Source organism: Eriocheir sinensis, chromosome 14, assembly GCF_024679095.1.
Source record: "Eriocheir sinensis breed Jianghai 21 chromosome 14, ASM2467909v1, whole genome shotgun sequence".
In the NCBI taxonomy this organism is placed as follows: Eukaryota; Metazoa; Arthropoda; class Malacostraca; order Decapoda; family Varunidae; genus Eriocheir; species Eriocheir sinensis.
The window spans coordinates 19,862,975-19,887,588 of NC_066522.1; the positions used below are offsets into that span (position 1 = coordinate 19,862,975).

A 24,614-nucleotide genomic window follows, 5' to 3' on the forward strand; every position below is an offset into this window, starting at 1 on the left:
TAGTCATACAGCGTTTATTTACACAGAGATATGTTACAGTATATACACAGATTAAAAACTTCCTTCGTGGTTAGATGAAGACAAAATAAATAAACAGTAAAAATATATATATAAAGAGCTGGCCTTGCCTGGCGACGGGGCGGCCAAGGCTCAGTCCGTCAACAGGTGAATCATCGTCATCATCATCATCATTGCCGTACAGTAACATTCACATCACTAAACCTTCATCGTCGTCAAGTCTAATTAAGGTACAAAGTATTTATTGGTATATTTATTGTTGATTAGATGAAAGAGGGTAACAGGTAGGCCTAAAGGGGAGGGAGGGAGCGAGGGAACAAGAGGTAGAGGCCAAAGGTCACTACTCCCCCCGAGGCCGCGGGTCACTGCTGGGGCGGGGCGGTGCTGCCCGCCGAGCCGACCTCACACACGCTGCCCGCCGAGCCGACCTCACGCACACACACACACACACACACACACACGCATACACACATATGTCTCGCTTACCGACATACAACAAACTCATTCACAACGACTGCAACCACACACACACACACACACACACACACACACACAACTGAGCTGCTGTTTATTGCACACAGACAAAGGTACAACATGCATTATTTTTATGGACCAAGAGTACTTTATACACTAACCATACATCATACATAATACATAAGAGCGCGCGGCCCTTCATCACCTCCGTCCCGTGGCGAGACGAGGCGAGGCGGGAGGCTCATGTTGCTGCCGCCGCCTCGTGGTGGCGGGCGCCCACACGTCCCCCTGGAATGTTGAGGCCGCCAGCAGGGCGTGGCGGACGGAGGCTGGCCGTGGGGGAGGGAGGGGCGCGCCGCAGGTGAGAGGGAGGGGTGAAAGGCTCCCAGGGGCGCTGCCTCTCGCTCCAGGTAACAACATGCCGGCGCTTCGCGGCGTGGAAGCACCGCAGTCGTCACGAGGATGCACGCCTGAGCCCCGGCCGCGGAAAGCCGGGAGGCTGCGTGGTGGCGGTGGTGGTGGGCCGTACGGGGCGGAGTGTGGCTGCCGCGTCGCTTAAGTCATGATCTGGTGGTTCATCTGGTGGGCGGCCATGTCGCCGTAGTGGTTCCAGTATGACATGTAGTGGGCGGGGTCCCACTGGTGGTGGGCCGGCATCATGACCTGTTCCCGCCGCTGGTCGCTGCCCATCATGGCGGGGTTCATCGCCATCATGTCCTTGGCCGCGTGGATCTGTGGGGACACCACCATGTCGCGTGGGCCAGACATCATAGGGGACGCCATCTCGCCGTGACTGGACACTGTGGGCGGTTGGGACTGCGGGCGGTCGTCGGGCGGGGGAGAAAGTGGGCCGCCGTCAGCCCCCACGGACGGGGGCGGCTGGTCGTGGCCGTGGTCCGTAGGAGTGGGCGAGCTGGGTGATTCCGGCCCGTTGCTCACCATCTGGGAGAGGTTTGCTCCCAGGTCGGCAGCGATCTCGGCGGCGTCCACTCCCGGCAGCTGGCCATTCTGGGCGGCCTTGTACAGCTTCTTGTACTTGGAGCGGCGGTTCTGGAACCAGATCTTCACCTGCAACAACAAAAAATACAACGTCAGCATCAGCTGTAGTCTCATCAACACCCTCAGCCAGTATATATACATTTCTTGTTTCCAATAATCCCTATTGTGGATTAAGAGCTTCTGGGACGTTGAGGATTTAAGCCGGACTCTGACACGCCCCGGGCTTGAGGGATTAGCGGCCTGGGACGCCCCAAGGGCAGTGGGGGGAGAAGAGGGTGCGACTACCTGGGGAACCACAAGTCAGGTAGAGGAATACTTAATGAGTCTCAGAAAGGTTCCCACGTTACAGTGTGGCGCCGGCGACCCTCCCCCCTCCCCCTCCCCAACCCCTCCAACGATCATAAACCCTCGTAATTCGGTAGTTAGCGAGGCTGTCATCACCTGTTTACTGAGAGGAACCCAAGTGACGCACCTCAACAGGCCAACCTCTCACCTGCCCGATAATTGACACACCCTCCCACGGGCCCTTGTATATGTATATGTGTGTGTGTGTGTGTCTGTGTGTGTCCAAAAGTTTATTTTTAAGTATTTAGTTTCCACAGAAATCATCATATTTAAGTTGTGATCAAAAGTTGAGAATAAAGGAGTTGAAAGATGAAAGTATTTCTAAGACTTTGAGTCTGACACAAGGACTACGTCACTAGAAAAAAGTTGCAACAGCGGTGGAAAGCCAACTAATCGCTGCAGGTGTTCATATCACCATAACCACTCAGGTGAAGGTAAACAGTGCAAAGAAGCCGCTATGTAGGGTAGGCGGAAATCGGAGAACTGAGAGTATAAACACACACACACACACACACACACACGAGGCCCTCACTAACACAACAACAAGTCGCCGGCACCGCTCCGGCCCGTGTTGGCAGCTACCAGGCGCTAAGTCAAGATGGGACAATGCGATACAAGGGCCGAGTGACAGGTGCCGAGCCGATAGCCTCCAGATACAGCGGAGATACAAGGCGAGATAGCGCTGATGACGTCCTCCATGGTTACCTGGGGATGATGGGAGAGGCGCGCGGAAAGGAAAGGGGCTGGAAGGGGCGTGAATGAGAGGGAGGCCTGGTTGAGACACGATGAGGTAGGGAAGTGAAGGGGAGAAGGGAAGGGACAAGGTATAAGAGGTGCTTTTGTGATGGATATAGATAGATAGGGATAGGGATTCACACACACACACACACCTTTCTTTCATTCAAGCATACAGTTAAATTCAAAACAGATCTGCTTAAAAGAATAAAGAAAATAAGTCATAATTCGACCTTTTAAGGAAGAAGAAAGGACTGACAAATGATAGACAGGCATAATAATAGATCACAACCGCATGTCCTCTCTACCACGCGTATCCCACTTTATCTTAAGACAGCGACAAAGGAAAGGAAGGATAAGTCGATGGTTTGAGATGAACAACGATTGACCAGACGACACGATAACTGTTAAAAGGAAGGGAAAAGCAATCACAATCAATCACACCCATCTTGCCCTCTCCCCCCAAGTATAAACGATTTCAGGTCCCACTATACAAGACAGGGAGAAGTCGATGGTTTGAAATGAACAACGATGAAAGAGTAGACACGGTAACTGATATAGGGCAGGCAAAAGTGATCACACCCACCCATACCCAACCTTGCCTTCTCCATCCCAAGTATACAAATAAATTCAACCCTATTATTAAACGTATCGGTCTCCCAATATACGACTGTTTTCCAAGGCCACAGAGAAGAAGATTAACCGGCTTTTAATGGGGGTGACTTTCCCGTTTAATTAAGTTGCGTAAGCCATGTAAAACCTTCACTGGGATTACAAAACAGTCCATGAAAGAAGCCCACCAACTTCTAATATACGGGAGGCTTCTCAAATACGCGAACTGAGGTGCCGATACTTAAGATTACGAGCTCAAGTCCTACCCATGTCCACCTTTATCTAATGGAGAGCAGCGGGGCAAGGCACAAGTCGATCGATCATTTACCAGAAGAAAGAGCCGACGACAGCTGATAGGAACGCATAAGGGATTCACGCGCCTCCCCGATTCTTATCTGACCTGTGTATCGGAAAGTGACAAAGGTGGAGGCAGGTGTAAACATCGCGTCCTCCCTCTCCCTCGTCCTCTGTGGCTGGGTGAAGGGAGGGAAGGGAAAGGACGGAGAGGTATAGGGAGAGATGCCTGGAGACTGTAAACAGGGTGAGATGTGACCATGGATGTGACGGACAGGTGAGGAGAGGAAACGTAGGAAGAGAAATAAAATCAAGGTGTAATATGAACCTCTAAGCAACTGAACCAATGTATGACGCACGGGAGGAAGGATGAAGGAAGAAATGGACGAGTAGAATGAGGAATGGACATAACAAAGAGAGAGAAGCAAAAAACAAAGGAAGGAAGGAATGGACGAGGAAGAAGAAACAGAGATAAAGAAGTAACAAAGAAAAGGAAGCAAAAAACAGTACTGAACCAAAATGAAGTAAAGGAAGGAATGGACGAAGGAGACGTATAGAGAAGTAACAAAGAAGAGGAAATGAAGGAAGGAATGGACGAGGAAGGAGAGGTATAGAAGCAACAATGAGAAGGAAGCAAAAACAAATACCACTGAACCAAAATGTAGTAAAGGAGGAAATGGAGGAAGAAGAAAATAGAAGGCGTGTGTAAGTTAGACAGAGAAGAAAGCAAAAGAAAAAAAAACATCGGAAAAATGAAAAAAGTGTAATACGTTAAACCAAACCACGATACAAAATAACAATAAGAAAGGAAATAGAGAATGCTGAAACGCAATACATATAAAAAAAAGCGAAAAACATGATAAAAGGAAATAGCACCTTACATATCATACCACAACTCGGAAAAAATGTGTAATACTTGAAACCAAACCATGACGAAAGAAAGACACGAATATAACACAGAATAAGAGAGGAAATAGAGGATGTTAAAACGCAATATAAAGAGGAAAAACATGGAAAAAGGAAATAGCAGGAGCAGACAGGTGGACCAGGTGGGATTCCAAGGACGAAATGAAATGGAAGGAATGCACAGAGAGAGAGAGAGAGAGAGAGAGAGAGAGAGAGAGAGAGAGAGAGAGAGAGAGAGAGAGAGAGAGAGAGAGAGAACGTATCCTTCGCCCTTTGTTTCTGTGGTCATTTATCCCTCAGCAAGTCCGTAGGATCCGCCCCTTGCAGGAACCTCTCAGTCTTGCCAACGACGAGCGACTGTCTCCTCCCCCCTCCCCATGAGCCCCGCCCCCTACACACCCCAGGGACCCCGCCGCCGCGCCCTAAAACTCAACACCTGGGGATGGGAGGCGCCGTGGGGAGTGGGGAGGGCGGGGGAAAGGGCAGGGTGGGAGGAGAATGGGTGTTGGTAATGATGACGACACACACACACACACACAGTCCCGTCCTGTCCACATCTCTTCCACCCACATGCCTCACGCCTTCCTCCTCCTCCTCTTCCTTCACTTCCTCGATTTGATATTTAACTTAATCCTCTTTTGAACAAACGATAATGAAGAGTGAAAAAGCGAGGCGAAAGAGAGACGAGAGGAAGGAGATAAAAGTGAAGAACAGTGAAACGTAGAGAGGGAGGGGTAAGGGTGTGAGGGAGGTGGCCTGGTCTGGTCTGGTCCCGGGGTCAGCGAGGGAGTGGCGGGGGCGGGCAGCACAGCCAGACCCAAGGACCCATTTGCATACCTGGGCATTCTCTGCTCCGTCGGCGGGGAATTTCTTGGGCGTCTGCAAGTCTTTTTAAACTCCCGCGCTACTGTTCCGCATAGGAGATGAGGCCTGGCTCGACTCTCTACACGCATACATTACCCCTGTCCACCTCCTACTTTTTCTTCCTCCTCCTCCTCCTTACCCCTGTCGCTCGCCCATCCTCCACTGTTGCCAGATTGTTTTCCTCAGAGCATCGTATTTACCTGTTTTCGACACTTTCCTATTGCTAAAAGACATCAGGAATTAACGATTTTAACGATAACTATAAATGAATCTCGTTATTAGGGTGCAGGAGACAGATTTTAGGTTGGAAACATGTAAATAGGAGAGGCTGAGTTGGACGATCAGACGCCTTTTTGTTACCGCTGTCCTCCATGTCTGTTCCCTTCCTCTTCTTCCTCCTCCTTTTCCTTACCCCTGTCGCACGCCCCTACTCGTTCTCCTCCGCCTTTTTCTTACTCCCCTTCACCTCCTCCTCCTCACCCCTTCTATGTGCTGTGAGGGTGACCTGTTCTCACACCTACAGACAGACAGACATGAAGGTAAACGAAAAAGCCACGATGAGAGTAATAATAAGAAGCAAGAAAATAATAATAAGAATAGGTTGCAGAGAGAGAGAGAGAGAGAGAGAGAGAGAGAGAGAGAGAGAGAGACGGGAGAAAAAGCCTCGAGACAAACAACCAGACCATAATTTTTCCTCCTGGGCCGCGGCGGCGAGTTGAAAGAAGACTCGAAGGTTTATACACCGTCTTGGGGCAGGAGGAGGAGGAGAAGGAGGAAGGAGAAGAGAAGGAGGAAGAGGAGGAAAAGGAAGAGAAGTGGAAGTAAAAGAGAGCGAAAGACGTATGAGTGGGAAGCATAAGAAAATAACAAAGAGGAGAAGAAAGATTGGAAGTATATAAGAAAACGAGACTAAAAATTGGAAGTAGGAAAAGGACAAGGAAGAAGAGAGAGAGAAAGAGGAATGGAAGTTTAGGAGAAGGGAAGTAGGAAAAGGAAGGAGGAGGAGAGGGAAGAAGAGGAGGAGGAGGGAGGCGCAGGTAAGGTCGTGGACAGGTAACAGAACAGTCCCTTTTGTCTACCTGAAGTGCGCCTGGAAGGTCCCACAATACAGGTGTCATACAGGGTCACTTCCATCCCTCCTCCTCCTCCTCTTCTTCTCCCCCCCCTTACCCCCTCTCTTCCCCTTTCCCTGCCTCTGGTTTTCGTAGGAACTTCCACTACCTGTCATTCCAAGCAGGACTTCCCAATAATAATAATGATAAAGAAAGAATGGAAAATCAGTATAAAAGATTAGTTCAGGGTATTGGTATGTATGTGTGTATGTGTGTTAAGTTTCGTTCCCCTGTCACAATCGTCATTCAGTATTGCTTCCAAGTACTTCGCTATAGCTTGCATGTTCTTTATATCCTGTATCTCCTCTGGTTCTTCGTATTACCGCTACTACTTGGGTTCCTATGCGTCTGTCTTTCTTTAGCCAACACCTGGGAGCTCTGCCGATGCGGGTTGCAATTATGTCTTTCTTCTATTCCTTCCACAGTAATTAGATTGGATTCTGCATACCTGTGTCTTGTGTTATCAGTCCTGTTGTCCACCTGGTTATTAGTATATCTGTTTGCTTATATAATCTGGCTATCCAACACACTCACAAGGTCCTTTTCTCTCACCAAAAAGAACAACCAACCTGTCTGTACACCACTCAACGAACCACCTCTTCGTCCATCACCAAAACCGCGGCAACCCACACTCGCCCACACCACCACCGCAACCCATCCCTACTCCCCCCACCTCACCACCACCACCGGGATCTCCTCCACCACAACCAACCCACTACCACCCAAGTCGCCGGACAGACCACCCCGTCACCACCTTCGCCTCGGCCCTCGGAATGAGTAATCGGCTCCTTCCTCCTCCTCCTCCTCCACCATCCAAAGGTTCTCGGGATGGTGGAGGATTCGGCAGAGGTGATGATAGCTCGGCCCCACTCCACTCCCTCCCTCTCCCTCCCTCCCCCCCACTCACCTATGCACACCTTCATACCTGGAAATGCCGGAGGAAGAAATCATGTAGTGTATATTCTTGGGTTCGTTTTGTTGATTGTGTTCAGCAGGAGGGAAAACAAATGAGGAGTGAGAGAGAAGGTTTATAAGAAGAGCCAAGGTTGAAATGGTGTTGAGTTAGAATCAGACATTTGCTTGACTTCTTTCTCTGTCTTATCTGGCCTCCTTCCCCCTCATCAGTCCCTTCCTCCCCTTCTCATTCTCCCTTCCTTTTTTCCTATTAATAAAAGGGGCGAAATGGGTCAAATGGTGCAAAGTTACAATCAGGCAAGTGCTTGATTTCAGTCTCTAACTTGCCTGGCCTCCTCCACATAACCCCCCCCCTCTCCCTTCTCGTCCACACAGACTCCCCTCCCTCCCTTCCCTCTTCCCTTCCGTCTCCTCCCACAAACTCCCTTCCCTCCCTCCCCCACCTCTTCCTCCTCCCTCCCGTGAAGGCGCGAATCTCCGTGGACACTGGGAGCAGGTGGAAGCGTGACTCCAAATTACCCGAGTTGAAAGAGGCCCCATAAATATCCCACTGGCGCCCCGTCAGGCCACAAAGGGGAGAGTGATGCAGGCCGCGTCCACACCTACGGCGCCGCCTGATTCACGTTGGATAGTTACTCTTTTTATTTTCGTAGAGGAGCAAATTGTATGTACGAGCAGGTGGTGGTGGTGGTGGTGGAGGGAGGGTTAGAATTCGTCTCTTACGCCTGTGCCGTGATTAAATTAGGTATTGTTAAGGGAATGGGAATGAGTAAGTGAATGAAAGTAAATACGAATGAATGAATGAATATATTAATGAATGAAGGGCAAATAAATAAGAGAAATACCAGTAAAAGTAATGTAAGCAAAGGGACAGACAAAAAAAGACAGACATAGACTAACCAAACGAAAGACAGACAAACTAAGCGAACCACACGAAAGAGACAGACACAGACTAACCACACATAAGAGAGACAGACAGACAGACTAACCACGGATAAGAGAGACAGACGGACAGACTAACCAAACGAAAAGAACCATTAATACCCTCAATAACCAGCATCATCAGTGAACCATCAATACAAAACCACCACCACCACCACCACCACCACCCTCAAGACAACACCACCACCACCTCCTCCTCCCGGTAAATAGCGTCCATCATCCTTCTAATTATCACTCCCAGGCGGCCGAAGGAGGAGAAAGGGAGGAAGGGAGGCGGGGGGAGACTAAAGCGTGTAACAAAGATCGGTAAAAGGTGTGTGGACAAGAGGCCGAGTCGGTGGGCGCCCCGCTGCGAGACTAACAATGCACGCCCCTTAACTTGTAACTAATAGACTCCGCCGCCGCCGCCTCCTCGTCCTCCCCTGCTCCTCCCCTTATGCCTGTCCTGCCCTATACCTCTCCTTCACTCCCTCACTCTCTCTCTCTCCTTTCCTCTACGCCTCTCGCTTCCTTTCTCTCGCCTCCTCGGGTCTTTACCTTTCTGTCACTGTCTCTCACCTATCGTCTGCTTTCTTTGATTTTTTGTTTGTCGTTTCCTATTTTGATGGAAAGGAAGACGGAGTTGGAGGGTTGATGATTGTGAATATGTAGGCTGTGCATCTGTCTACTCCCCCTCCTCCCTCCTATCTCTCTCTCTCTCTCAGTTACCCCCCCAAAAAATTCCTATGGTCAGTTATAATCCTCTATACTAAATTTATACGGTAATTACGAGAGAGAGAGAGAGAGAGAGAGAGAGAGAGAGAGAGAAGCTGCAGACCTTACATAACCATTAAAAAAACACATCAAAACCTTCTTCCTCTCTATTACCTCAACACTCTCATCGTCAACCCTTCCTTCCCCAGACACAACACAACACCTCCCTTCCATCCATCCCACCCCCTCCTGCCCTGCCCTTCCTTCCCTTCCCTCCCTCGACCACACAGGGCCTCCAGCACCCTCGGGGGCGGCGCTGGGGAGGCCGAGGGTTTCACAATTCATTAGGAAGGTCGCGGCGGTAGCTGGGGCCCCGTCGCTGTGGGCGGTCGGCGTGGTAATGAAGATCTTCGCTGAGGGCAAATAAGTGAAAAAATAATTAGGCGGACGACACGGCTGGGGCGGGGAGCGGCGGGGAGGTCCTGGGCTGGGCATTGTCTGGAGGATATTCATTTGAAGCTCCCACCTCTGTGTTTTATGTCCAGGCATCACGAAGACTGTGTAGGGGCAAGGGAATGGGCCTTAGGGGTTGGCTGGTAGCTGGTTAGAGGCGGACGAACGCTTTCTTGTCGGATATTCGGGTAAAACTTTATTCATTGGAAGCTCCCACCTCTGTGTTTTATGTCCAGGCATCACGAAGGCTGTGTAAGGGCAAGGGAATGGGTCTCAGGTGGTGGTTGGTAGCTGGTTAGAGGCAGACGAACGCTTCCCTGGCGGATATTTGGCTAAATCTTCATCCTTGTTTATTCACTTGAAGCTCCCACTTGTGTGTTTTATATCCAGGCGTCACGTAGACTGTAGAGGTAAGGCATGGGTCTTAGGTGGTGGTTGGTAGCTGGTTACAGGCGGACGAACGCATCTTTGGCGGACATTCTGGTAAAACTTCCACCTTGTTTATTCATTTGAAGCTCCCACCTCTGTGTTTTATGTCTATGCTTCACGCAGGCTTTGTAGGGGCAAGGGAATGGGTCTTTGGTGGTTGGTTGATAGCTGGTTAGAGGCGAATGAACGCTTTCTTTGAGGATATTTGGGTAAAAGTTCCACCTCCTTGTTTATTCATCTGAAGCTCCCACCTCTGTGTGTTATGTCTAGGCATCACGAAGATTGTCTTAGGTGGTTGGTTGGTAGCTGGTCAGTGGCGGATGAACGCTTTCTTGGCGGGTATTTGGGCAAACCTTCCACCTCCTTGTTTTATGTCCCGGGATCATGAAGACTGTGCAGGGGCAAGGGAATGAGTGGTGGTTGGTAGCCGGTTAGAGTCGGACAATGGCTTCTCTGGCGTAAATTCTGCCAAAAACTCCACCTCCTTGTTTTATGTCCCGGCATCACGAAGACTGTGTAGAGGGAAGGGAATGGGGTCTAAAGAGCAGTTGGTTAGAGGCGGACGAACGCTTCTCTGGTGGATATTTGGCTAAAACTTCCACCTTCTTGTTTTATGCCCAGGGATCATGAATAGCGCGTAGAGGCATGGTAGTGGTCGCTGGCTTGGCTGGTTGGAACTTAGGATTTGAGAAGGAGCTTAACCCGCAATGTCTAGGCACTCTTAAGTTATCGAGGCGTCTGCTGCTTATACAATGGCGAGGCACTTTGTCATTTGCTTTTAAAATGGGAGCGAATTCCATTTTCCGTTCCAATAGAGACGTAGTAGATGGGGTTTAAGTTAACATCAATATAGACGTGCGTGGGATGTTGACGTTTCCTAATTCATTCCCTCGATACTTCAGTAATCAATTGCTGTTTAATGTATTACTCATAAGCAATAACATGTTAACACAACTTTATTTAGTAGATCTGAGGTGCTGGTCATCTTAAGATCTGCTGCACTTTTTCGTGACAGGAGGAGAGAGCAAGAATAATAAGCTGTCAAGGCCCTCAAGTATCTCTCCCTATCTCCACTTACATCGCCTCTGAGACATGGAGCCAAAGGAAACGCTAACGAAGAGATAATTGGGCTCTTCGTGACGCAGAGAGAGAGCAAGAGTGTAAGAGCTGTCGGGCCCCCAAACATCTCTCCTTCGCCTCAGAGCCACGGAGCTGCAGGAGACGCTAACGAAGAGATAATTGGGCTCTTCGTGACGCAGAGAGAGAGCAAGAGTGTAAGAGCTGTCGGGCCCCCAAACATCTCTCCATCGCCTCAGAGCTGCAGGAGGCGCTAACGAAGAGATAATCACTCGCTGAACGACACGGCCCGCCTCGTTGCCAAATTATATTCTCCGCCCAAGAAAACGTCATTAATTATGGAAAGAGATGCGAGTCCACGGTGGCCGGCCGGGGTAATGGTCAATGGGTCGCTGGTAATGGTGGTGGGAGGCGGCCATGTGTGTGCGTGTGTGTGTGTGTAGTGGTGAATGTTGTTTGTTGTGGGGAAGGCGCCGTGTTAGTGGTTTCTTAGAATTTCTCTCTCTCTCTCTCTCTCTCTCTCTCTCTCTCTCTCTCTCTCTCTGTTTTTATCTTTCTTTGCGTGCTTTTTTGTGTTTTTATGCATCCGTCTTTTTTTCATTGTTTATATCCGTATATGTGTCTGTTAGTCGGTTTAATACAACACTATGAGTTTGCGAGAGGCTATTCCGTCTACAATGTGCAGCTCCATTAAAAAAAAAAAAAAAAAAAAAAACATTACCTATCTTCCCTATCCATGAATTTATCTAACCTTTCCTTGAGGGTGTCTATCGTATGGGGGCACTCACCAATCTTGAATCTGAGCACATCTAATTCAATTCAAACTCCTTACCATATGCCTTACTCTGCCCTCACTACCGAAACCTTATCTACACCACGCTTTTTGAGGCCTTCATTTACTTATAAACTTGTATTCAGTTCCATCACTTTATTTGCCTCTCAGGAGAATGCAGATTTAAACGTATTATATGGCAAGTTCGTAAACCCTTGATATTTTTTGTCAGTCTCGTCTGCACATATTCTATTACGAGACTAGAACTGCATAATCGAGATGCTGCCTAATTAATGCTAAATATAACTTGATGACGACTTCAGCGCTTCTGTTGCTGACGCTTCTTGAATTTAAGCCCGGTTTAGTAATTGCACGATTATTAAAAAAAACGATTATTAAATGAATGCACTGGTTTCTTGGAAAGAGATTAGAGCACAGCCTACCACTGATGTTAAGCTGTTAAAAATGAAGTGATGGGCTGCCGTGAACCTGCTTGCAATTGTGTCTGTCTGTCTGTCTCTCTTTGTCTGTCTTCTCACTGTCTTCCTAGTCTTTCTCCTCCCTTTTTTTTCTCCGTCTAGGGCAAAAGTCAGAACGAATATGTGCTTTTGTGTCTATCTCTGTCTTCCTCGTCTTTCTCCTCCGTCTAAGCTGAGTCAGAACGAATCTGTCTGTCTGTCTGTCTCTCTCTCTCGGCATGACACATTCTAAGCTCAGCCCTTGGCCTGCCCCGTCTAGTTAAGTGAAAGCTGCCTCGTTCACGTCCAACACACTGCACGCCACCGCCAATGCTCCACATCCACTCCTACCCTCTTCGATCACATGGTTACGAGTGTTTGGGTCGAGAGTCAAAGATAACTGAAACACGGCAAGCTTTTCGAGTGGGTGTTGGTAAGGATGACTGCGGGCGGCTTTGGAAAGAGTTGTGTATTGGTTGTGATTGAAAGGGATTGATTGATTGTTGCTTTGGTTTTAGAGTATAGACTTATGTAGCTTATACGATCTGATGGATTCTCTCTCTCTCTCTCTCTTTGATGGAATTTACTGTGGTTTATGAAGAATCTCTCTCTCTCTCTCTCTCTCTCTCTCTCTCTCTCTCTCTCTCTCTCTCTCTCTCACACACACCATCCTCACCATATATATAACTTGCCATATTGATAAGAACAGTGCCTCTAAAGGTCATATTTTTTTTTTTAACAACGTACGGGAAAAAAAGTCGCGGTAAGTCTGGCGGCGTGTATTTTCGAAGTTTCTTTTTTTTCTTTTACATTGATACCACCTGGCGCCTAGACACCTGCCTCACGGGGCGCCCACACACACACACACACACCTGCTGCCACGTTGATTTAGATGTTTATTTTTATGTAATTCTGATGTGATATTCCACGTGTATGAATATTGGCCAGAAATACGTAAAGTGAGTCTCTAGTTGACTCCTTTGAAATCATGAGTGTTTATGAACTTTAGTCTTATTATTATACATTCATTTATTTATTCGATTATATATATTTTGAGGGGACGTATAAGTTATCCAACGGAAGAAACCTTGTCCTACAGCCGTCAGCACCAAGGCACACCAGTACGTCACACACACACGCACACACACACTACAGCTTCTCCCCCAACACCCCATTCCCTCATCCCACCCCTCAACACACACACACACAAACACACACACACTACAGCTTCTCCCCCTAACCCCCCTTTCCCTCCTCCCACCCCTCAACACACACACACACACACCAAAACCTCAGAATATGAGTGATTTGTCTGTATCGTGCTGCTCCCTCGAGGGTGGTGTGTGGCTTTGTGTTGTCTGCACCAGCGGCTGTCTGTGGTGGCGTGTTGGAGGCAGTGGTGGTGGTGGTGATGGCGGTAGGGGTGGTGGTGGAGGGGCCGGTGAAAGTGGCAGTGGGAGATGGATGGTGTCAGGGTGGTTGGCGGTGGTAGGCATAGTGGAGAGGCGGCGGCGGCGTGTGTGTAGCGAAGGAAGGAGAGAGGAAGGGGGCATGGGGACGGGTGGTGGTGGTGGTGGTGGTTAGGTGGGGTGAGGGAGGGAGTGCAACAGTTCTCTCGTACCGCCTCAGGTAACTAACTAGCCTCTACTCCCACCTGCACACACACACACACACACACACAGCTGGTGAAGGGCGACATGAACATCTCTCAAGACCACTCCAGACACGGACACGCACAAGAAAATCGGCCTAAAAAAATAATATAAACACACCTACATGTAATGCTTTACTTTCCTCTATTGCATCATTAATTTTAGTCTCATATTTGTAGCTCAATTTTATGTTGTTCTCCCTCATACTGAAGCGTCTCTCTCTTCTTATGTAATTCCTCATTTATAATTGTTAACTCTATACTTAATTATTCTTTCTTTTCTTGTAACACGCATGAGGTAAGAAAACATCAGACATGAATGAGACAGGAAAATAATAATGATCAAATTACTTATTATATACTGATTCATCTAAACACGTAGTTCCCTCCTTTTTTTTTCCCATAAACTCAATATTGTTCTGCCTCTCTTTTACTACCTCAACATTGCTCTGCTTCATCACCTGTCCCGTCTGCATCATCCTTCGTGTAAGTTATCAGTGATTTCGTCTACTTTCTATAATTTTTTTTTACTATAAGCTCAGTGTTATTCTGTCTCATCTCCTTATACAAACTCACTATTTCCTTGCCCCATCCCCTCGTCTGCAGCATCTCTCGTGTGTTATTATTGATTTCGTCCTCATTCTATCTCTTTTTACTATAAACAACATTTACCTGCCTTATCTCCTTTTGCAAACTCATTATTTCCTTGCCCCATCCCCTTGTCTGCAGCATCTCTCTCGTATGTTATTAGTGATTTCGTCCTCTTTCTATCTCTTTTTACTATAAGATCTATTTTCCTGCCTTATCTTCTTTTACTAAGCCTTATACTTCTTTGCCAATCCCCTGTCTGCAGCATCTATCTTGAGCTGCGGTTCTGTCCCCCCCCCCCCCTCACACACACACACACCTTTCCCTTCATTCCCCCCTCTTCCCAGCTCCTTTCCCTTCACCTCCAGCCCGCTAAACTACCTCCAGGAAAAGCAGCTCCTGTAGGTGACTCATCCCCTTCTACTTCTCGTCGGCCTCCTTTCCCATTGCTTTCTTGACCACTCTCAGTTCCTGGTGTCTTTGGGCCAGTTCCAGAGTCCACCACGGGGTCAGTGTAAGCGCCCACACCAAACTTTATGCACATTCTCCTTAATGGTCACTCTTTTCTACTCGACAGACACTACTACTAAAGAGATTTCCTATGGGGTTTTCTTCTTCTATAATTATCAAGATCATACACTATACAAGGGATTTTCATGGTATTGTGTTGTTGTATATAAGTGCCCAAACTAACCTAGATTCTCCATAGTGGTAATTCTTTTCTATTCGACTTATCCACTACTGAAGAGGTTATTTATTTTTTTCCTGCATGGTTTCCTCAGATTTCCTCGCTTGTTTACCAGTACCAAAAACATTACAAGGAATTTTCATAGCGCCCAAACTAAGCTAAATTATCCTTTCCTAATTGCCATTCTTTTCTACTCAACATCCAATACTAATGAGATTAACGTTTCCTGCATGGTTTTCTCAGATTTTTTAGCTTATATATCAAGACCAAATACTAGTAAGGAATTTTTATTTAGTATCGTTTGGTTCAAGAGCTTACCAACTTGCCGTGCTGGACTATAGAGCCGCTTTTTTTTTTTTTTTTTTTTTTTTTTGTGGTTGTTAGCATATGGTTCTGGCTTGTTTGTGTGACTCAGCGCCCTACTTGTAACTTTCTTTTCTTTTATTCCTTTTTTTTTGTATGTCTGGTCTGCTTCCTTACATGACGTGGATTGAAATCGTATTGCTCACCGCCTTTTAGGGATTTTTTTTTTTTTTACTTTCTCTGCCGTGTGAGTTACTTTTTTTTTTTGTATTTTCCACGCAACCCATGGCGCACTTTACAAGGGATATATTGAAATGATTTTGTTCAGGGTTCTTAGTGATTATTTTACGGGCCGCCACATATGACAGGCCCGTCTTTAAGAAGAAGTGATTATTTATTTATTTGTTTTCTTCCACCCAACACGTGATGTACCCTTACGTGAATCATAACACTACTATGATAGAACCTCACATCAAACTTTAAAACTCAAAACTGAACCTCAAAATCCTACTTCGCAAGATATGGTTAGAAGGGATTTTGTTCACTGCTGTTGTGATTTTTATATATATATTTTTGTGTCTTACCCCGCCTTGAGTTTCTTGAATTTGTGTTTTTTTTATCATTCTATCCATGACGTACTTTACAAGGAATATATTAAAATTAGTGTTCACAGCTTTTTAGTGATTTTTTTATTTTTTATTTCCCCGTCTCAAGTTACGTATTAAGGGTTTAGTTTCACAGTCCATTGCTGCAAATTTGCAAGCTCCCCAACCAAACGACAAAATACCACGAAAATTCCTTGTATGGTGTTCTGGCGTTAATATAAAAAAAGGATGAAATTTTAGAAAACCACTCGGGAAATCTTTGTGGAGAATATAGCTCGGTTTGGGCGCTTATTATTACTCTGTGTTGGAATGTCGAAAGGGCCCTAATTCATGTATACTTTTCCTCTCAAATAAGAAATAATACCACGAAAACTCCTTGTATGGTGTTTGGCGTTGATATAAAAAGGATGAAATTTTAGAAAATCACTCTGAAAATCTATGTGAAGAATATAGTTCGGTTTGGGCGCTTACTGCGACTGTTGGAATGTCGAACTGGCCCTAATTCATGTATACTTTTCCTCCCAGCACACGACGATACTAAAAAAAAATCCTTAGTAGTGTTTTTCTCAATATAAAAGGTAAAAAAAACAATCTAAGTATACCATGTAGGAAATTTCTTTAGTACTGGATGTCGAGTAGCAAAAAATGGCACTTAGTAAAGGAGAATTTAGCTTAGATAAAGTCAAACCACTACTTCCTTTGTCTTCCATTTCCTTTCCTTCTTTTTATATGTATTCCTCCATCATATCACTTCTGTTACGGCTGTTCCACTTATTCATCTGTTTCCTTCTTCCATCTTCTGTATCGCACACTTTTTCCTCTCCCTTTTCGTGACTTTCTTTTTGTCTCGTCTTTATGCGCTATGAAAATTCCTTGTAATGTGTTTGGTCACCGGTGCAGGCTATATACACGTGTCTCACTTTTTATCACCACCATCGAACAACGGACTGTATTCCCGGACCTGCTCGTGACGTCACCCGCCGCCAGTTAAGCTTCCACTTTCCTCCTTACAAACGACGCATTTACTCTTGATTCACTTTTATCTTTTTTAACAAACGGGTGTGTCTTGCTTTGTGACGACCTTCATGATGGCTCCATATATTATTTTTTTCGCCCGTCTCAAAACTGACTTCACATCTTCATATATTTTTGATTTTTTCCAGTCTCAAAATTAACGGTATCCACTGTTCTACGCGCTCTTTTTTTTCGTTAGCCTTACTGTCCATCTAACGATTTTTCCAGCTGGCTTTTTTCATTACTATTTTCTTTTTTTTCTTTCCCCTTGAACTGTTTCCTTTGCCGTGAAAAAAAAAAGTACAGAATCGCCCCCCAGCACGTAGATTTCTTTTTTTTAACTTCACAAAATTAGTTTCACGTACAGAACACCCTCGGGAAGCAATGAGCATCTTGTATATTTTTCAAGTGACCTTCGTTTAAATATATCCATGTAGTTCCGTCTTGCAAGAGTGTCGTACTTACAATTGCTAATCACAAATAAAAATGAACCCGTCTACCACTCGGATCCTAAAGCGACTAGGTAAAAAAATAGTTAAATGTTCTTGGCGTCGCAGAATTTTCTTTCAATAATCGTTTCACTCAATATATTTTCAAGGCGTATTTCTTTTCCTTATTACTCAAAGCCGTCACTCACTCATTGCCATTCATCTTCCATTTTTTTCAATTATAACTTATCGTCTTGTATATAAACACTTTCTATAATTAATGTAACCAAATACTTGTCAGACTCACTATTTCTTTTTAGGTGTCATTTCCTTCCACCCATAACCTTACATTTAAACCTCAAACAAATCACCAAAGCAAACACAAGACACACTTCATAGTCCCAACAAAACCCGACAGCCGCGGATCACGTCTCACTCCACCGCCGAAACACGTCACTAACACAGGAGACAAAGCGGCGTGGAAATCCAGGTATTTACTCGGTCACCGCGGAGAAAGAGATCTGTTGGCCGCGCAATCTTTCCGCCGGACAAAAACGACGTGCTCCATCAGAGGCGGTGACAGGTGGCCGCCGCGACATAAGTTACAAGGCGACGTGCGGGAGGAGAGGCGGCGAGGCTGGGGCGGAGGAGGAGGAGGAGGGATGCAGAGAGAAGTCGGGATAAGGACAGAAGGAAAAGGAGTTGGAGTCAGACTGTTTAGATAAGGATAAGGGAAGGAGAGATCTAGGAGGGAAGGATGAAGAAAGGAGTCAGAGTGTGTAGACGGGGATAGAAGATGGAAAAGGAATTGCAGTCTGTGTAGATAGGGATAAGTGAAGTCTGGGAGGGAGGGATGAAGAAAGGTATTACGAGGAAAGTTGCGACGATAGGGATAGAAATCAGGTAGGGATAGAAATAAGGATAGACACCGAACCGGACACACGGAGATGGAATTAGAATCTCAACCTTACGCAGAATGAATAGGATAATCCCTCACATACATCTCGTCTCATAAACAAATACGTTACATACAGCAGGAAACTTAGAGAGAGAGAGAGAGAGAGAGAGGGGGAGGGGGGGGGTGAGCTATGGAAACCTATCAAACCCCACAGTAAAGTCAGGATAACGCTTTCATATTACGGGTTAAACCTTGCCTAAGCCCATAAACTTTTCAGGTATTGGGCAGAATTTAGCCACATACAAATATCCTCACACCTGAAGGCCATAAAAAGGCTGATATCTACTCTGCTCACCTGTCTGACACATCTGTATACACGCATATATTATACGCACTTACGTCATAGGCTGCTTAGTTACTACCTGACACGACAGTCACACGTGTACATGAGTCAGGGAAATTTAGGTGCAGCAGAATTGTAATACACTTTCACTTGAAGATTATTAAGATTCTGATACTTTTTTTTTTCAGCTAGTTTTATACCTTTTCGTGGGAGCTGTCTCTAATCACAAATAAGACAAAACAAAGCAATTTAGACATGGCAGACATTTCATACACTTGGCTTTGTCACTTTGTCCCACTTGAAGATTATTAAGATTTCGATACTTTTTTTTCAGCTAGTCTTACACCTTTTCGTGGGAGCTGTCTCGAGTCACAAATGAGGTAAAACAAAGCAATTTAGACATGGCAGACATTTCATACACTTTTCACTTTGTCACACTTTAAAATTATTAAGATTTCCATACTTTTTTTTTCAGCTAGCATAACACTTTTTTGGGATCTCTAAACACGAATTATATAAGTCTGGAGGCTATTCAGACAGGGCAGACATATTGTAAACTCGGCCTCGTCACATTGAAGACTATAAAAAGCTGCCTATATTTTTTTCCAGCTAGCATAACGCCTCTTTTTTGGACGTCCTCAAACATATGAAACTAAACTATTCAGACAAGGCAGATATTTTACAATCTCAACTTCCTAGCACTTGATGATCGTAAAGGTTCTGATTCTCTCTCTCTCTCTCTCTCTCTCTCTCTCTCTCTCTCTCTCTCTCTCTCTCTCTCTCTCTCTCTCTCTCTCTCTCTCTCTCTCTCTCTCTCAGGGCTACGGTAGTATAACACCTTCAAATGGATTTAGCCGCATTCAGACACATATATAGAACATGACGCTATTCAGGTATGGTGAACTTTTTAAGCTTGACACCTGGGCACCATAAACAGGCTGCTACTTTATATTACATCATTATCCCAGAGGCTACCGATAACGAAGCTTTTCAATACGCGTGCACTTGTAAAATTTAAACCTTGGGAATACGCATGTGTGGTGTTGATTTTATATAGGCTATGAAGTGCTGTGGTTTCCTCCCATCCTCATCTCTCTTTTCCTCCATATATTGAATTTAATGTGTACAGTATATAATAGTGTTCTCCTCATCTCGTGTTCTTCCATGTATAAAACCTAACCATCACATAAGCCTTTGAAATGTGTATGTATAGAGTTGATTTATTTAAGCTGAGAGATGTTTCATATTGTTCCAGTCCTAATCTCTCTTGTTCTTCCATCAGGTAAACCTAACCCTCACATAAGCCTTTGAAATGTGAGCATAAAGTATTTTTTTTTTCTGTTTAAGCTCAGAGATGCTTCCTACAGTTCTAATTGTAATCTCTCTCTCTCTCTCTCTCTCTCTCTCTCTCTCTCTCTCTCTCTCTCTCTCTCTCTCGTTCTTCCATGCCCTAAATTTGATCCTCACAAGAACATCACCTGGCCACCGATCCCTATCAGCCTCTCACTCATCTCCTCTTCAGAACATAAATATTTAGGATGTTGAAAGCTCAGGTAACTCTTCCACTTTTTCCACTATTTTTTCACCGAATCTATAATTGCGTCGCTCATCACCTGCCGAGCTACGTGATGTCGGCGTCGAGTCTTGCCGGTTATCAGCTCTTTTGTTGTTGATTTGTTGGAGAATCTTGTCATGGTTTCGCGGACTGGACTTGTAATGGACGCCACGACAGCTCTAAATTGATCACGCGTTCGCTCTCAATGGCCGGTAATTTGTCCGTGAATCAAAGCCTCGTGTCAGTGTCGTAGCATGTCGGACGAGGCAGTCAAGGGCATGAAAAATGATGATTCCGCCTGGCCTGCGCGTCACCTCTGCCCTTCACATAAATATTTCTGATCTGCCACGAGCTCCCGAGAGGCTGTTACTCAGTGCGTGCCATCCTAGCGGGACTTGTCGGGTGCACGGACACATCTACTGCTGTCCTGCGGTGGTGATTCGCAGCAAGAAACGCAGGTAAAGGTGTTTCGGTATACGACTTCGGAATATTGGTGAACATGGATGGAAATTTACGTGTTTGAAAATGTACTCAATAGCATCGGAGGTAGAGGTAGAAGGAAGGATATCAGCTGGAAGACCAAAGACGACCTGGGGACGGTGTGTTGAGGATGACAGAAGGGCGAGGAGGATGAGAGAGAATACGATGGTCAAGAAAGGGAGAGACTCTTAGCCCGTCCAACCCCACAAGGGAGAATATGGACGTTAAACGAGAAGTATATGAAAATTTAACTGGCACCGAAACGATAATGGTGACGCTTCATTACCAGCTGCTTTACGGCCCTCCCGCTGCCTCGTTGGCGGCGATACCTGCGGCCCGGCACTCATTATGGCGCCGCCAGGTGGTGGTTACCCGCCTAAAAGCTGATGCTGGCACGCCGCCTACATTATCCCACCACCTGAACTGGCTGTTGGGGAATATGTATACACACCTATTTCTTCGCTGATGACCTTTTAACCTAAACCTTTGGCCACTATGCGCCAGTTTTAGCATCAGTTTATAGAGTAAAAATATGGGAATACAGGAAGAGTCTAGAGTGAGTGAATGCAGGAATTACAGTGTCGTGCCTCACCTGTGTCTGTGTGAGTCCCAGCTTGGCGGCCAGCTCGGCGCGCTCCGGCAGGGCGAGGTACTGGGTCCTCTGGAACATCTTGTTGAGCTGCTGCAGCTGCAGGGAGGAGTAGATGGTGCGCGGCTTCCTCACTTTCTTGCCTTTGGCTGTCACTCTCACCTCGCCTCCTTCGGTCTTCTCCGTGACTGTAAAGGAACTGCGTGTTAGAGGACGTGGCGCCTCGGTCCCGCCGCTGCCTCCTCCGGGCGGGCGGCTGTCGGCGACCCCGTGCCCTTCGGAGGCCCACTTGGCCGAAGGCTCGGCATGCGTTAACAGGCACGGGAAGCAGTGCGATTAGTAATTGTAAAAACGGTATAATAACTATGATAATATTACTCTTAATAATGATAAACCTATCTGCAAAATCCTACGTAATGTAATTTATGTGTGTGTGTGCTTATATATATATAGATATATATATATATATATATATATATATATATATATATATATATATATATATATATATATATATATATATATATCATAATGGGTAGGGGTTGGTGTCGGCAAGGTAAGCCTGAGCAGCGAGGCGCCAGGCGAGGCTGGTGCGTCGCGTCAACGTGCCGTGTGCTGCGGGAGTGCTCGTCAGGGTTCATCAGCCCGTGCTGTGGGGGCTGTGATGGGCGGATGTCCGTGTGAAACAAGTGAAGCAGCACAAGCATCCAGGACGAGGCTGTGGCGGCGGGGCGAGGCTGGGATCCCCTCGTCCGTGCACCTCCCCGCCCAGCCACAGCCTCTTGGCCTGAACTGACTCGCCCCGGGAAAGGGAATCTGGTTAATTTCTCAGATGATCATCATCGACAAACCTGTTTCCCAGTAAGAAAAAAAAATCTCATTCCAGTTTATAACAAGTAAGCGTTCAACCGCTGCTCCTTAGGACTGAAAAAAAAAAATGCACCATCACTACGGAGGAAAGGTATTCATGGTCAAGTGAATAAACTATTTGTTCATCACGAGTCACCGGGCGTCACGGCCAGCCAGGGCCGCTTGGAACTGCCTCACCGAGCCCCGATTGACAATGGCCACACGCCATTTTCTAAATGCTCAGTGAAAGAATCAAAATTCTATCTTCATGGCAGCACAAGCAACGTACACGCTGTTCCGGTCAACACTAGGCAATATTAATGTACAGGTAAAATGACACAAGTGTCCCGTGACTCGTGCCGAGGACAGGGTGCACAGGAGCGCGGCCACAAGATGACGGGGGCCTCGGAGCCCAGCGCGTGGCGCCCGAAAAACAAGACTGGGCGAGGGCGGAGGCTCCGTCGTGGTGGACACTTGCAAGACACACTAAATCATCCCTCCTTAAGCAGCGGGAATGATATGCTTGTGCGGGGCGGCGGGGAGGGAGGGAAGGAGGGAGGAAAAGGGGGGTAGGATGTAAACACTCCCACGTGCACCGGCGGAGGAGTACTGGAGTTCAGAGGGGCCATTATGCACTTATCGTAATGGGGATAATGATAATGATGATTCCGTTACTATAATGACGGGGGGGAGGTGGTCCAGACAGGGAGGGGCTGGAGCAAGGCGGACGGGAAGCAGGAAGGCAGAGGATGAAAGGAAGCGAGGAGAGTAATAATGGAGGAATACCACGGCCCATTCCTGCCGTCCCGTGAGGCCACGGCGGGACGACGACGCGGCGGCGGCGGCGGCGGGGAGCGGCAGCGGCGGTGACCCGAGATTCGTTCCGTCCGCCGCTGCACACCGTCCCTGCCGCCCTTGGCCCCGAACACACGACACAGCGCAACTTGCTATATTTACAAGGGAGGGGGAGTGTCTCGCCTGGACCCTTAAGGACCACGAGTCAGGAGAGATAGAAGGAAGGTGAAGGATAGACGAGACGAGGCGAGGCAGGGAGAGGGGATGGAAGGCTGTGTATTCAGCCACTTTCGGACACAGTAACACTAGGGCGACTTACCGTCTGTGGGAGGGCTGGGGGCGTGTGGGTAGCCGGCCAGAGGGTAGCCGTAGCCATTCTGAGTGTACATAGGGAAGCCATAGCCCATGTTATTGTAGCCAGCCATACTCTGCTGGTACTGCTGGAACTGGGAGTACGGGTTGGTGAGATGGGGCGGCGGGGGCTGCTGCTGCCCCTCCGACAGGGCGCCCTTGGCTAGTAGCTCCTGGTCCAGCATCCCGCTACACTCACTGCGCCACACAACACAATTATCACAATTACAAGCGGCTAGTGCGACGACCGCCACGCAGATACTGGGAGCACAATGAACGTGTTATTCCTGGCATCCCGTCAAAGCGTGATGAAGCACTTTAATGTACCGACAACCAATCAGCGAGGCCCGTCTACACGCCCAGGATAACTCTGATTGGATAATTAACATACACACACGGCGCTCATTGGCTGGTTCTCGAAGCCCCGCCTCCCAGGACACAGACCAAACATTCGGGTCCCGCGTGGTTGCCAGATACCTGTGGATCGCCCTTGACGAGGCTTTACACCTTGCTTCCTTTCGATAGCAAGGCTTTAACTGAACCAACAAATAATGCTTTTCCCTTCACCGCATTGTTATAGGAAAGGAATCACTTGAGGTTCACAGAAAACATTATAATTGACCCCATCAGGAAAATCATTACTTCGGAACCTATTTAGCGCAAATCATGCAAATGTGTTTACTAATGGCCTTTGTATAACACCACCTCCCGTGCAATGGTTATGTCAGTGGCTTATTTTGGTAAACATTGTTACCTGTAATCTATTAAACCTTTCATCTTTCCCTTTTCGGGTGGCGACACGTGGCAATCCGCCCTTAACGCCGCCCACCCGGGGGCGTGGTCTGTGACCGACGATGCGTACTTGTTTCTTCCATCACTCCCTGTCACCACCTCCTGTCCTACCTTTAATATATTCTTTTCTTATTTATCCCAAGAAGAATATATGTTTATTTGAAGACCTCCTGTACTCGTTTTACTCTTTCCCTAACTCACATTTGCATTGTCTTTTTTCCTCGGATCCGGTGCGTGTTTTTTAGGGGAAGACGGATCTCTGTGTCTGCCGTAGAGGCTCGTAGATAAACAAAACACTAACGTCATCCTCTGTCTTCCCTCCCGCCGCCACCAGCAACAGCCAGATCAGTCAGTTGCCGGAGACAAAGTGAAAAGCAGGTCTGCAAGTCGCCGTCTCCATCCTTTAGACTTACAGAAGCTCACAAACATTTAACATTCGTATAGCGGCAGCTGAGGATTGTCTTAAACATTGATATTAAGATGTAGAGAATATGCTTGATGTATGCGAGCCAGGTATGGACCCCGCCTCTTGTCTGTTTCTTTGTCTCCTTCCGTATACCTGCCTACCTGGTGACCCCCCTTCATTC

At 46.9% G+C, this 24,614-nt stretch overlaps 1 protein-coding gene across 1 annotated transcript; it reads right to left on the minus strand.

Moving 5' to 3' along the window:
- LOC126998606 (homeotic protein distal-less-like) lies at window positions 1-23,509 on the minus strand. The gene is made up of 3 exons (XM_050860517.1): window positions 23,204-23,509; window positions 21,244-21,428; window positions 1-1,560 (listed from the first exon to the last, which is right to left on the minus strand). The coding sequence occupies exons 1-3, from the start codon at window positions 23,418-23,420 to the stop codon at window positions 1,048-1,050; spliced, it is 915 nt and encodes a 304-aa protein (XP_050716474.1). The 5' UTR covers window positions 23,421-23,509; the 3' UTR covers window positions 1-1,047.
- Window positions 23,510-24,614: the final 1,105 nt, after the last annotated feature.

Bases quoted from the DNA above. Each gene is read 5' to 3' on its own strand.
- LOC126998606 (XM_050860517.1), bottom strand. From the start codon at position 23,420: ATGCTGGACCAGGAGCTACTAGCCAAGGGCGCCCTGTCGGAGGGGCAG. The intron at 21,429-23,203 runs GTAAGTCGCCCT...GTTCCTTTACAG, and splicing joins CCCCAGCCCTCCCACAGACG to TCACGGAGAAGACCGAAGGA. The intron at 1,561-21,243 runs GTGAGGCACGAC...TTGTTGTTGCAG, and splicing joins TGGGACTCACACAGACACAG to GTGAAGATCTGGTTCCAGAA.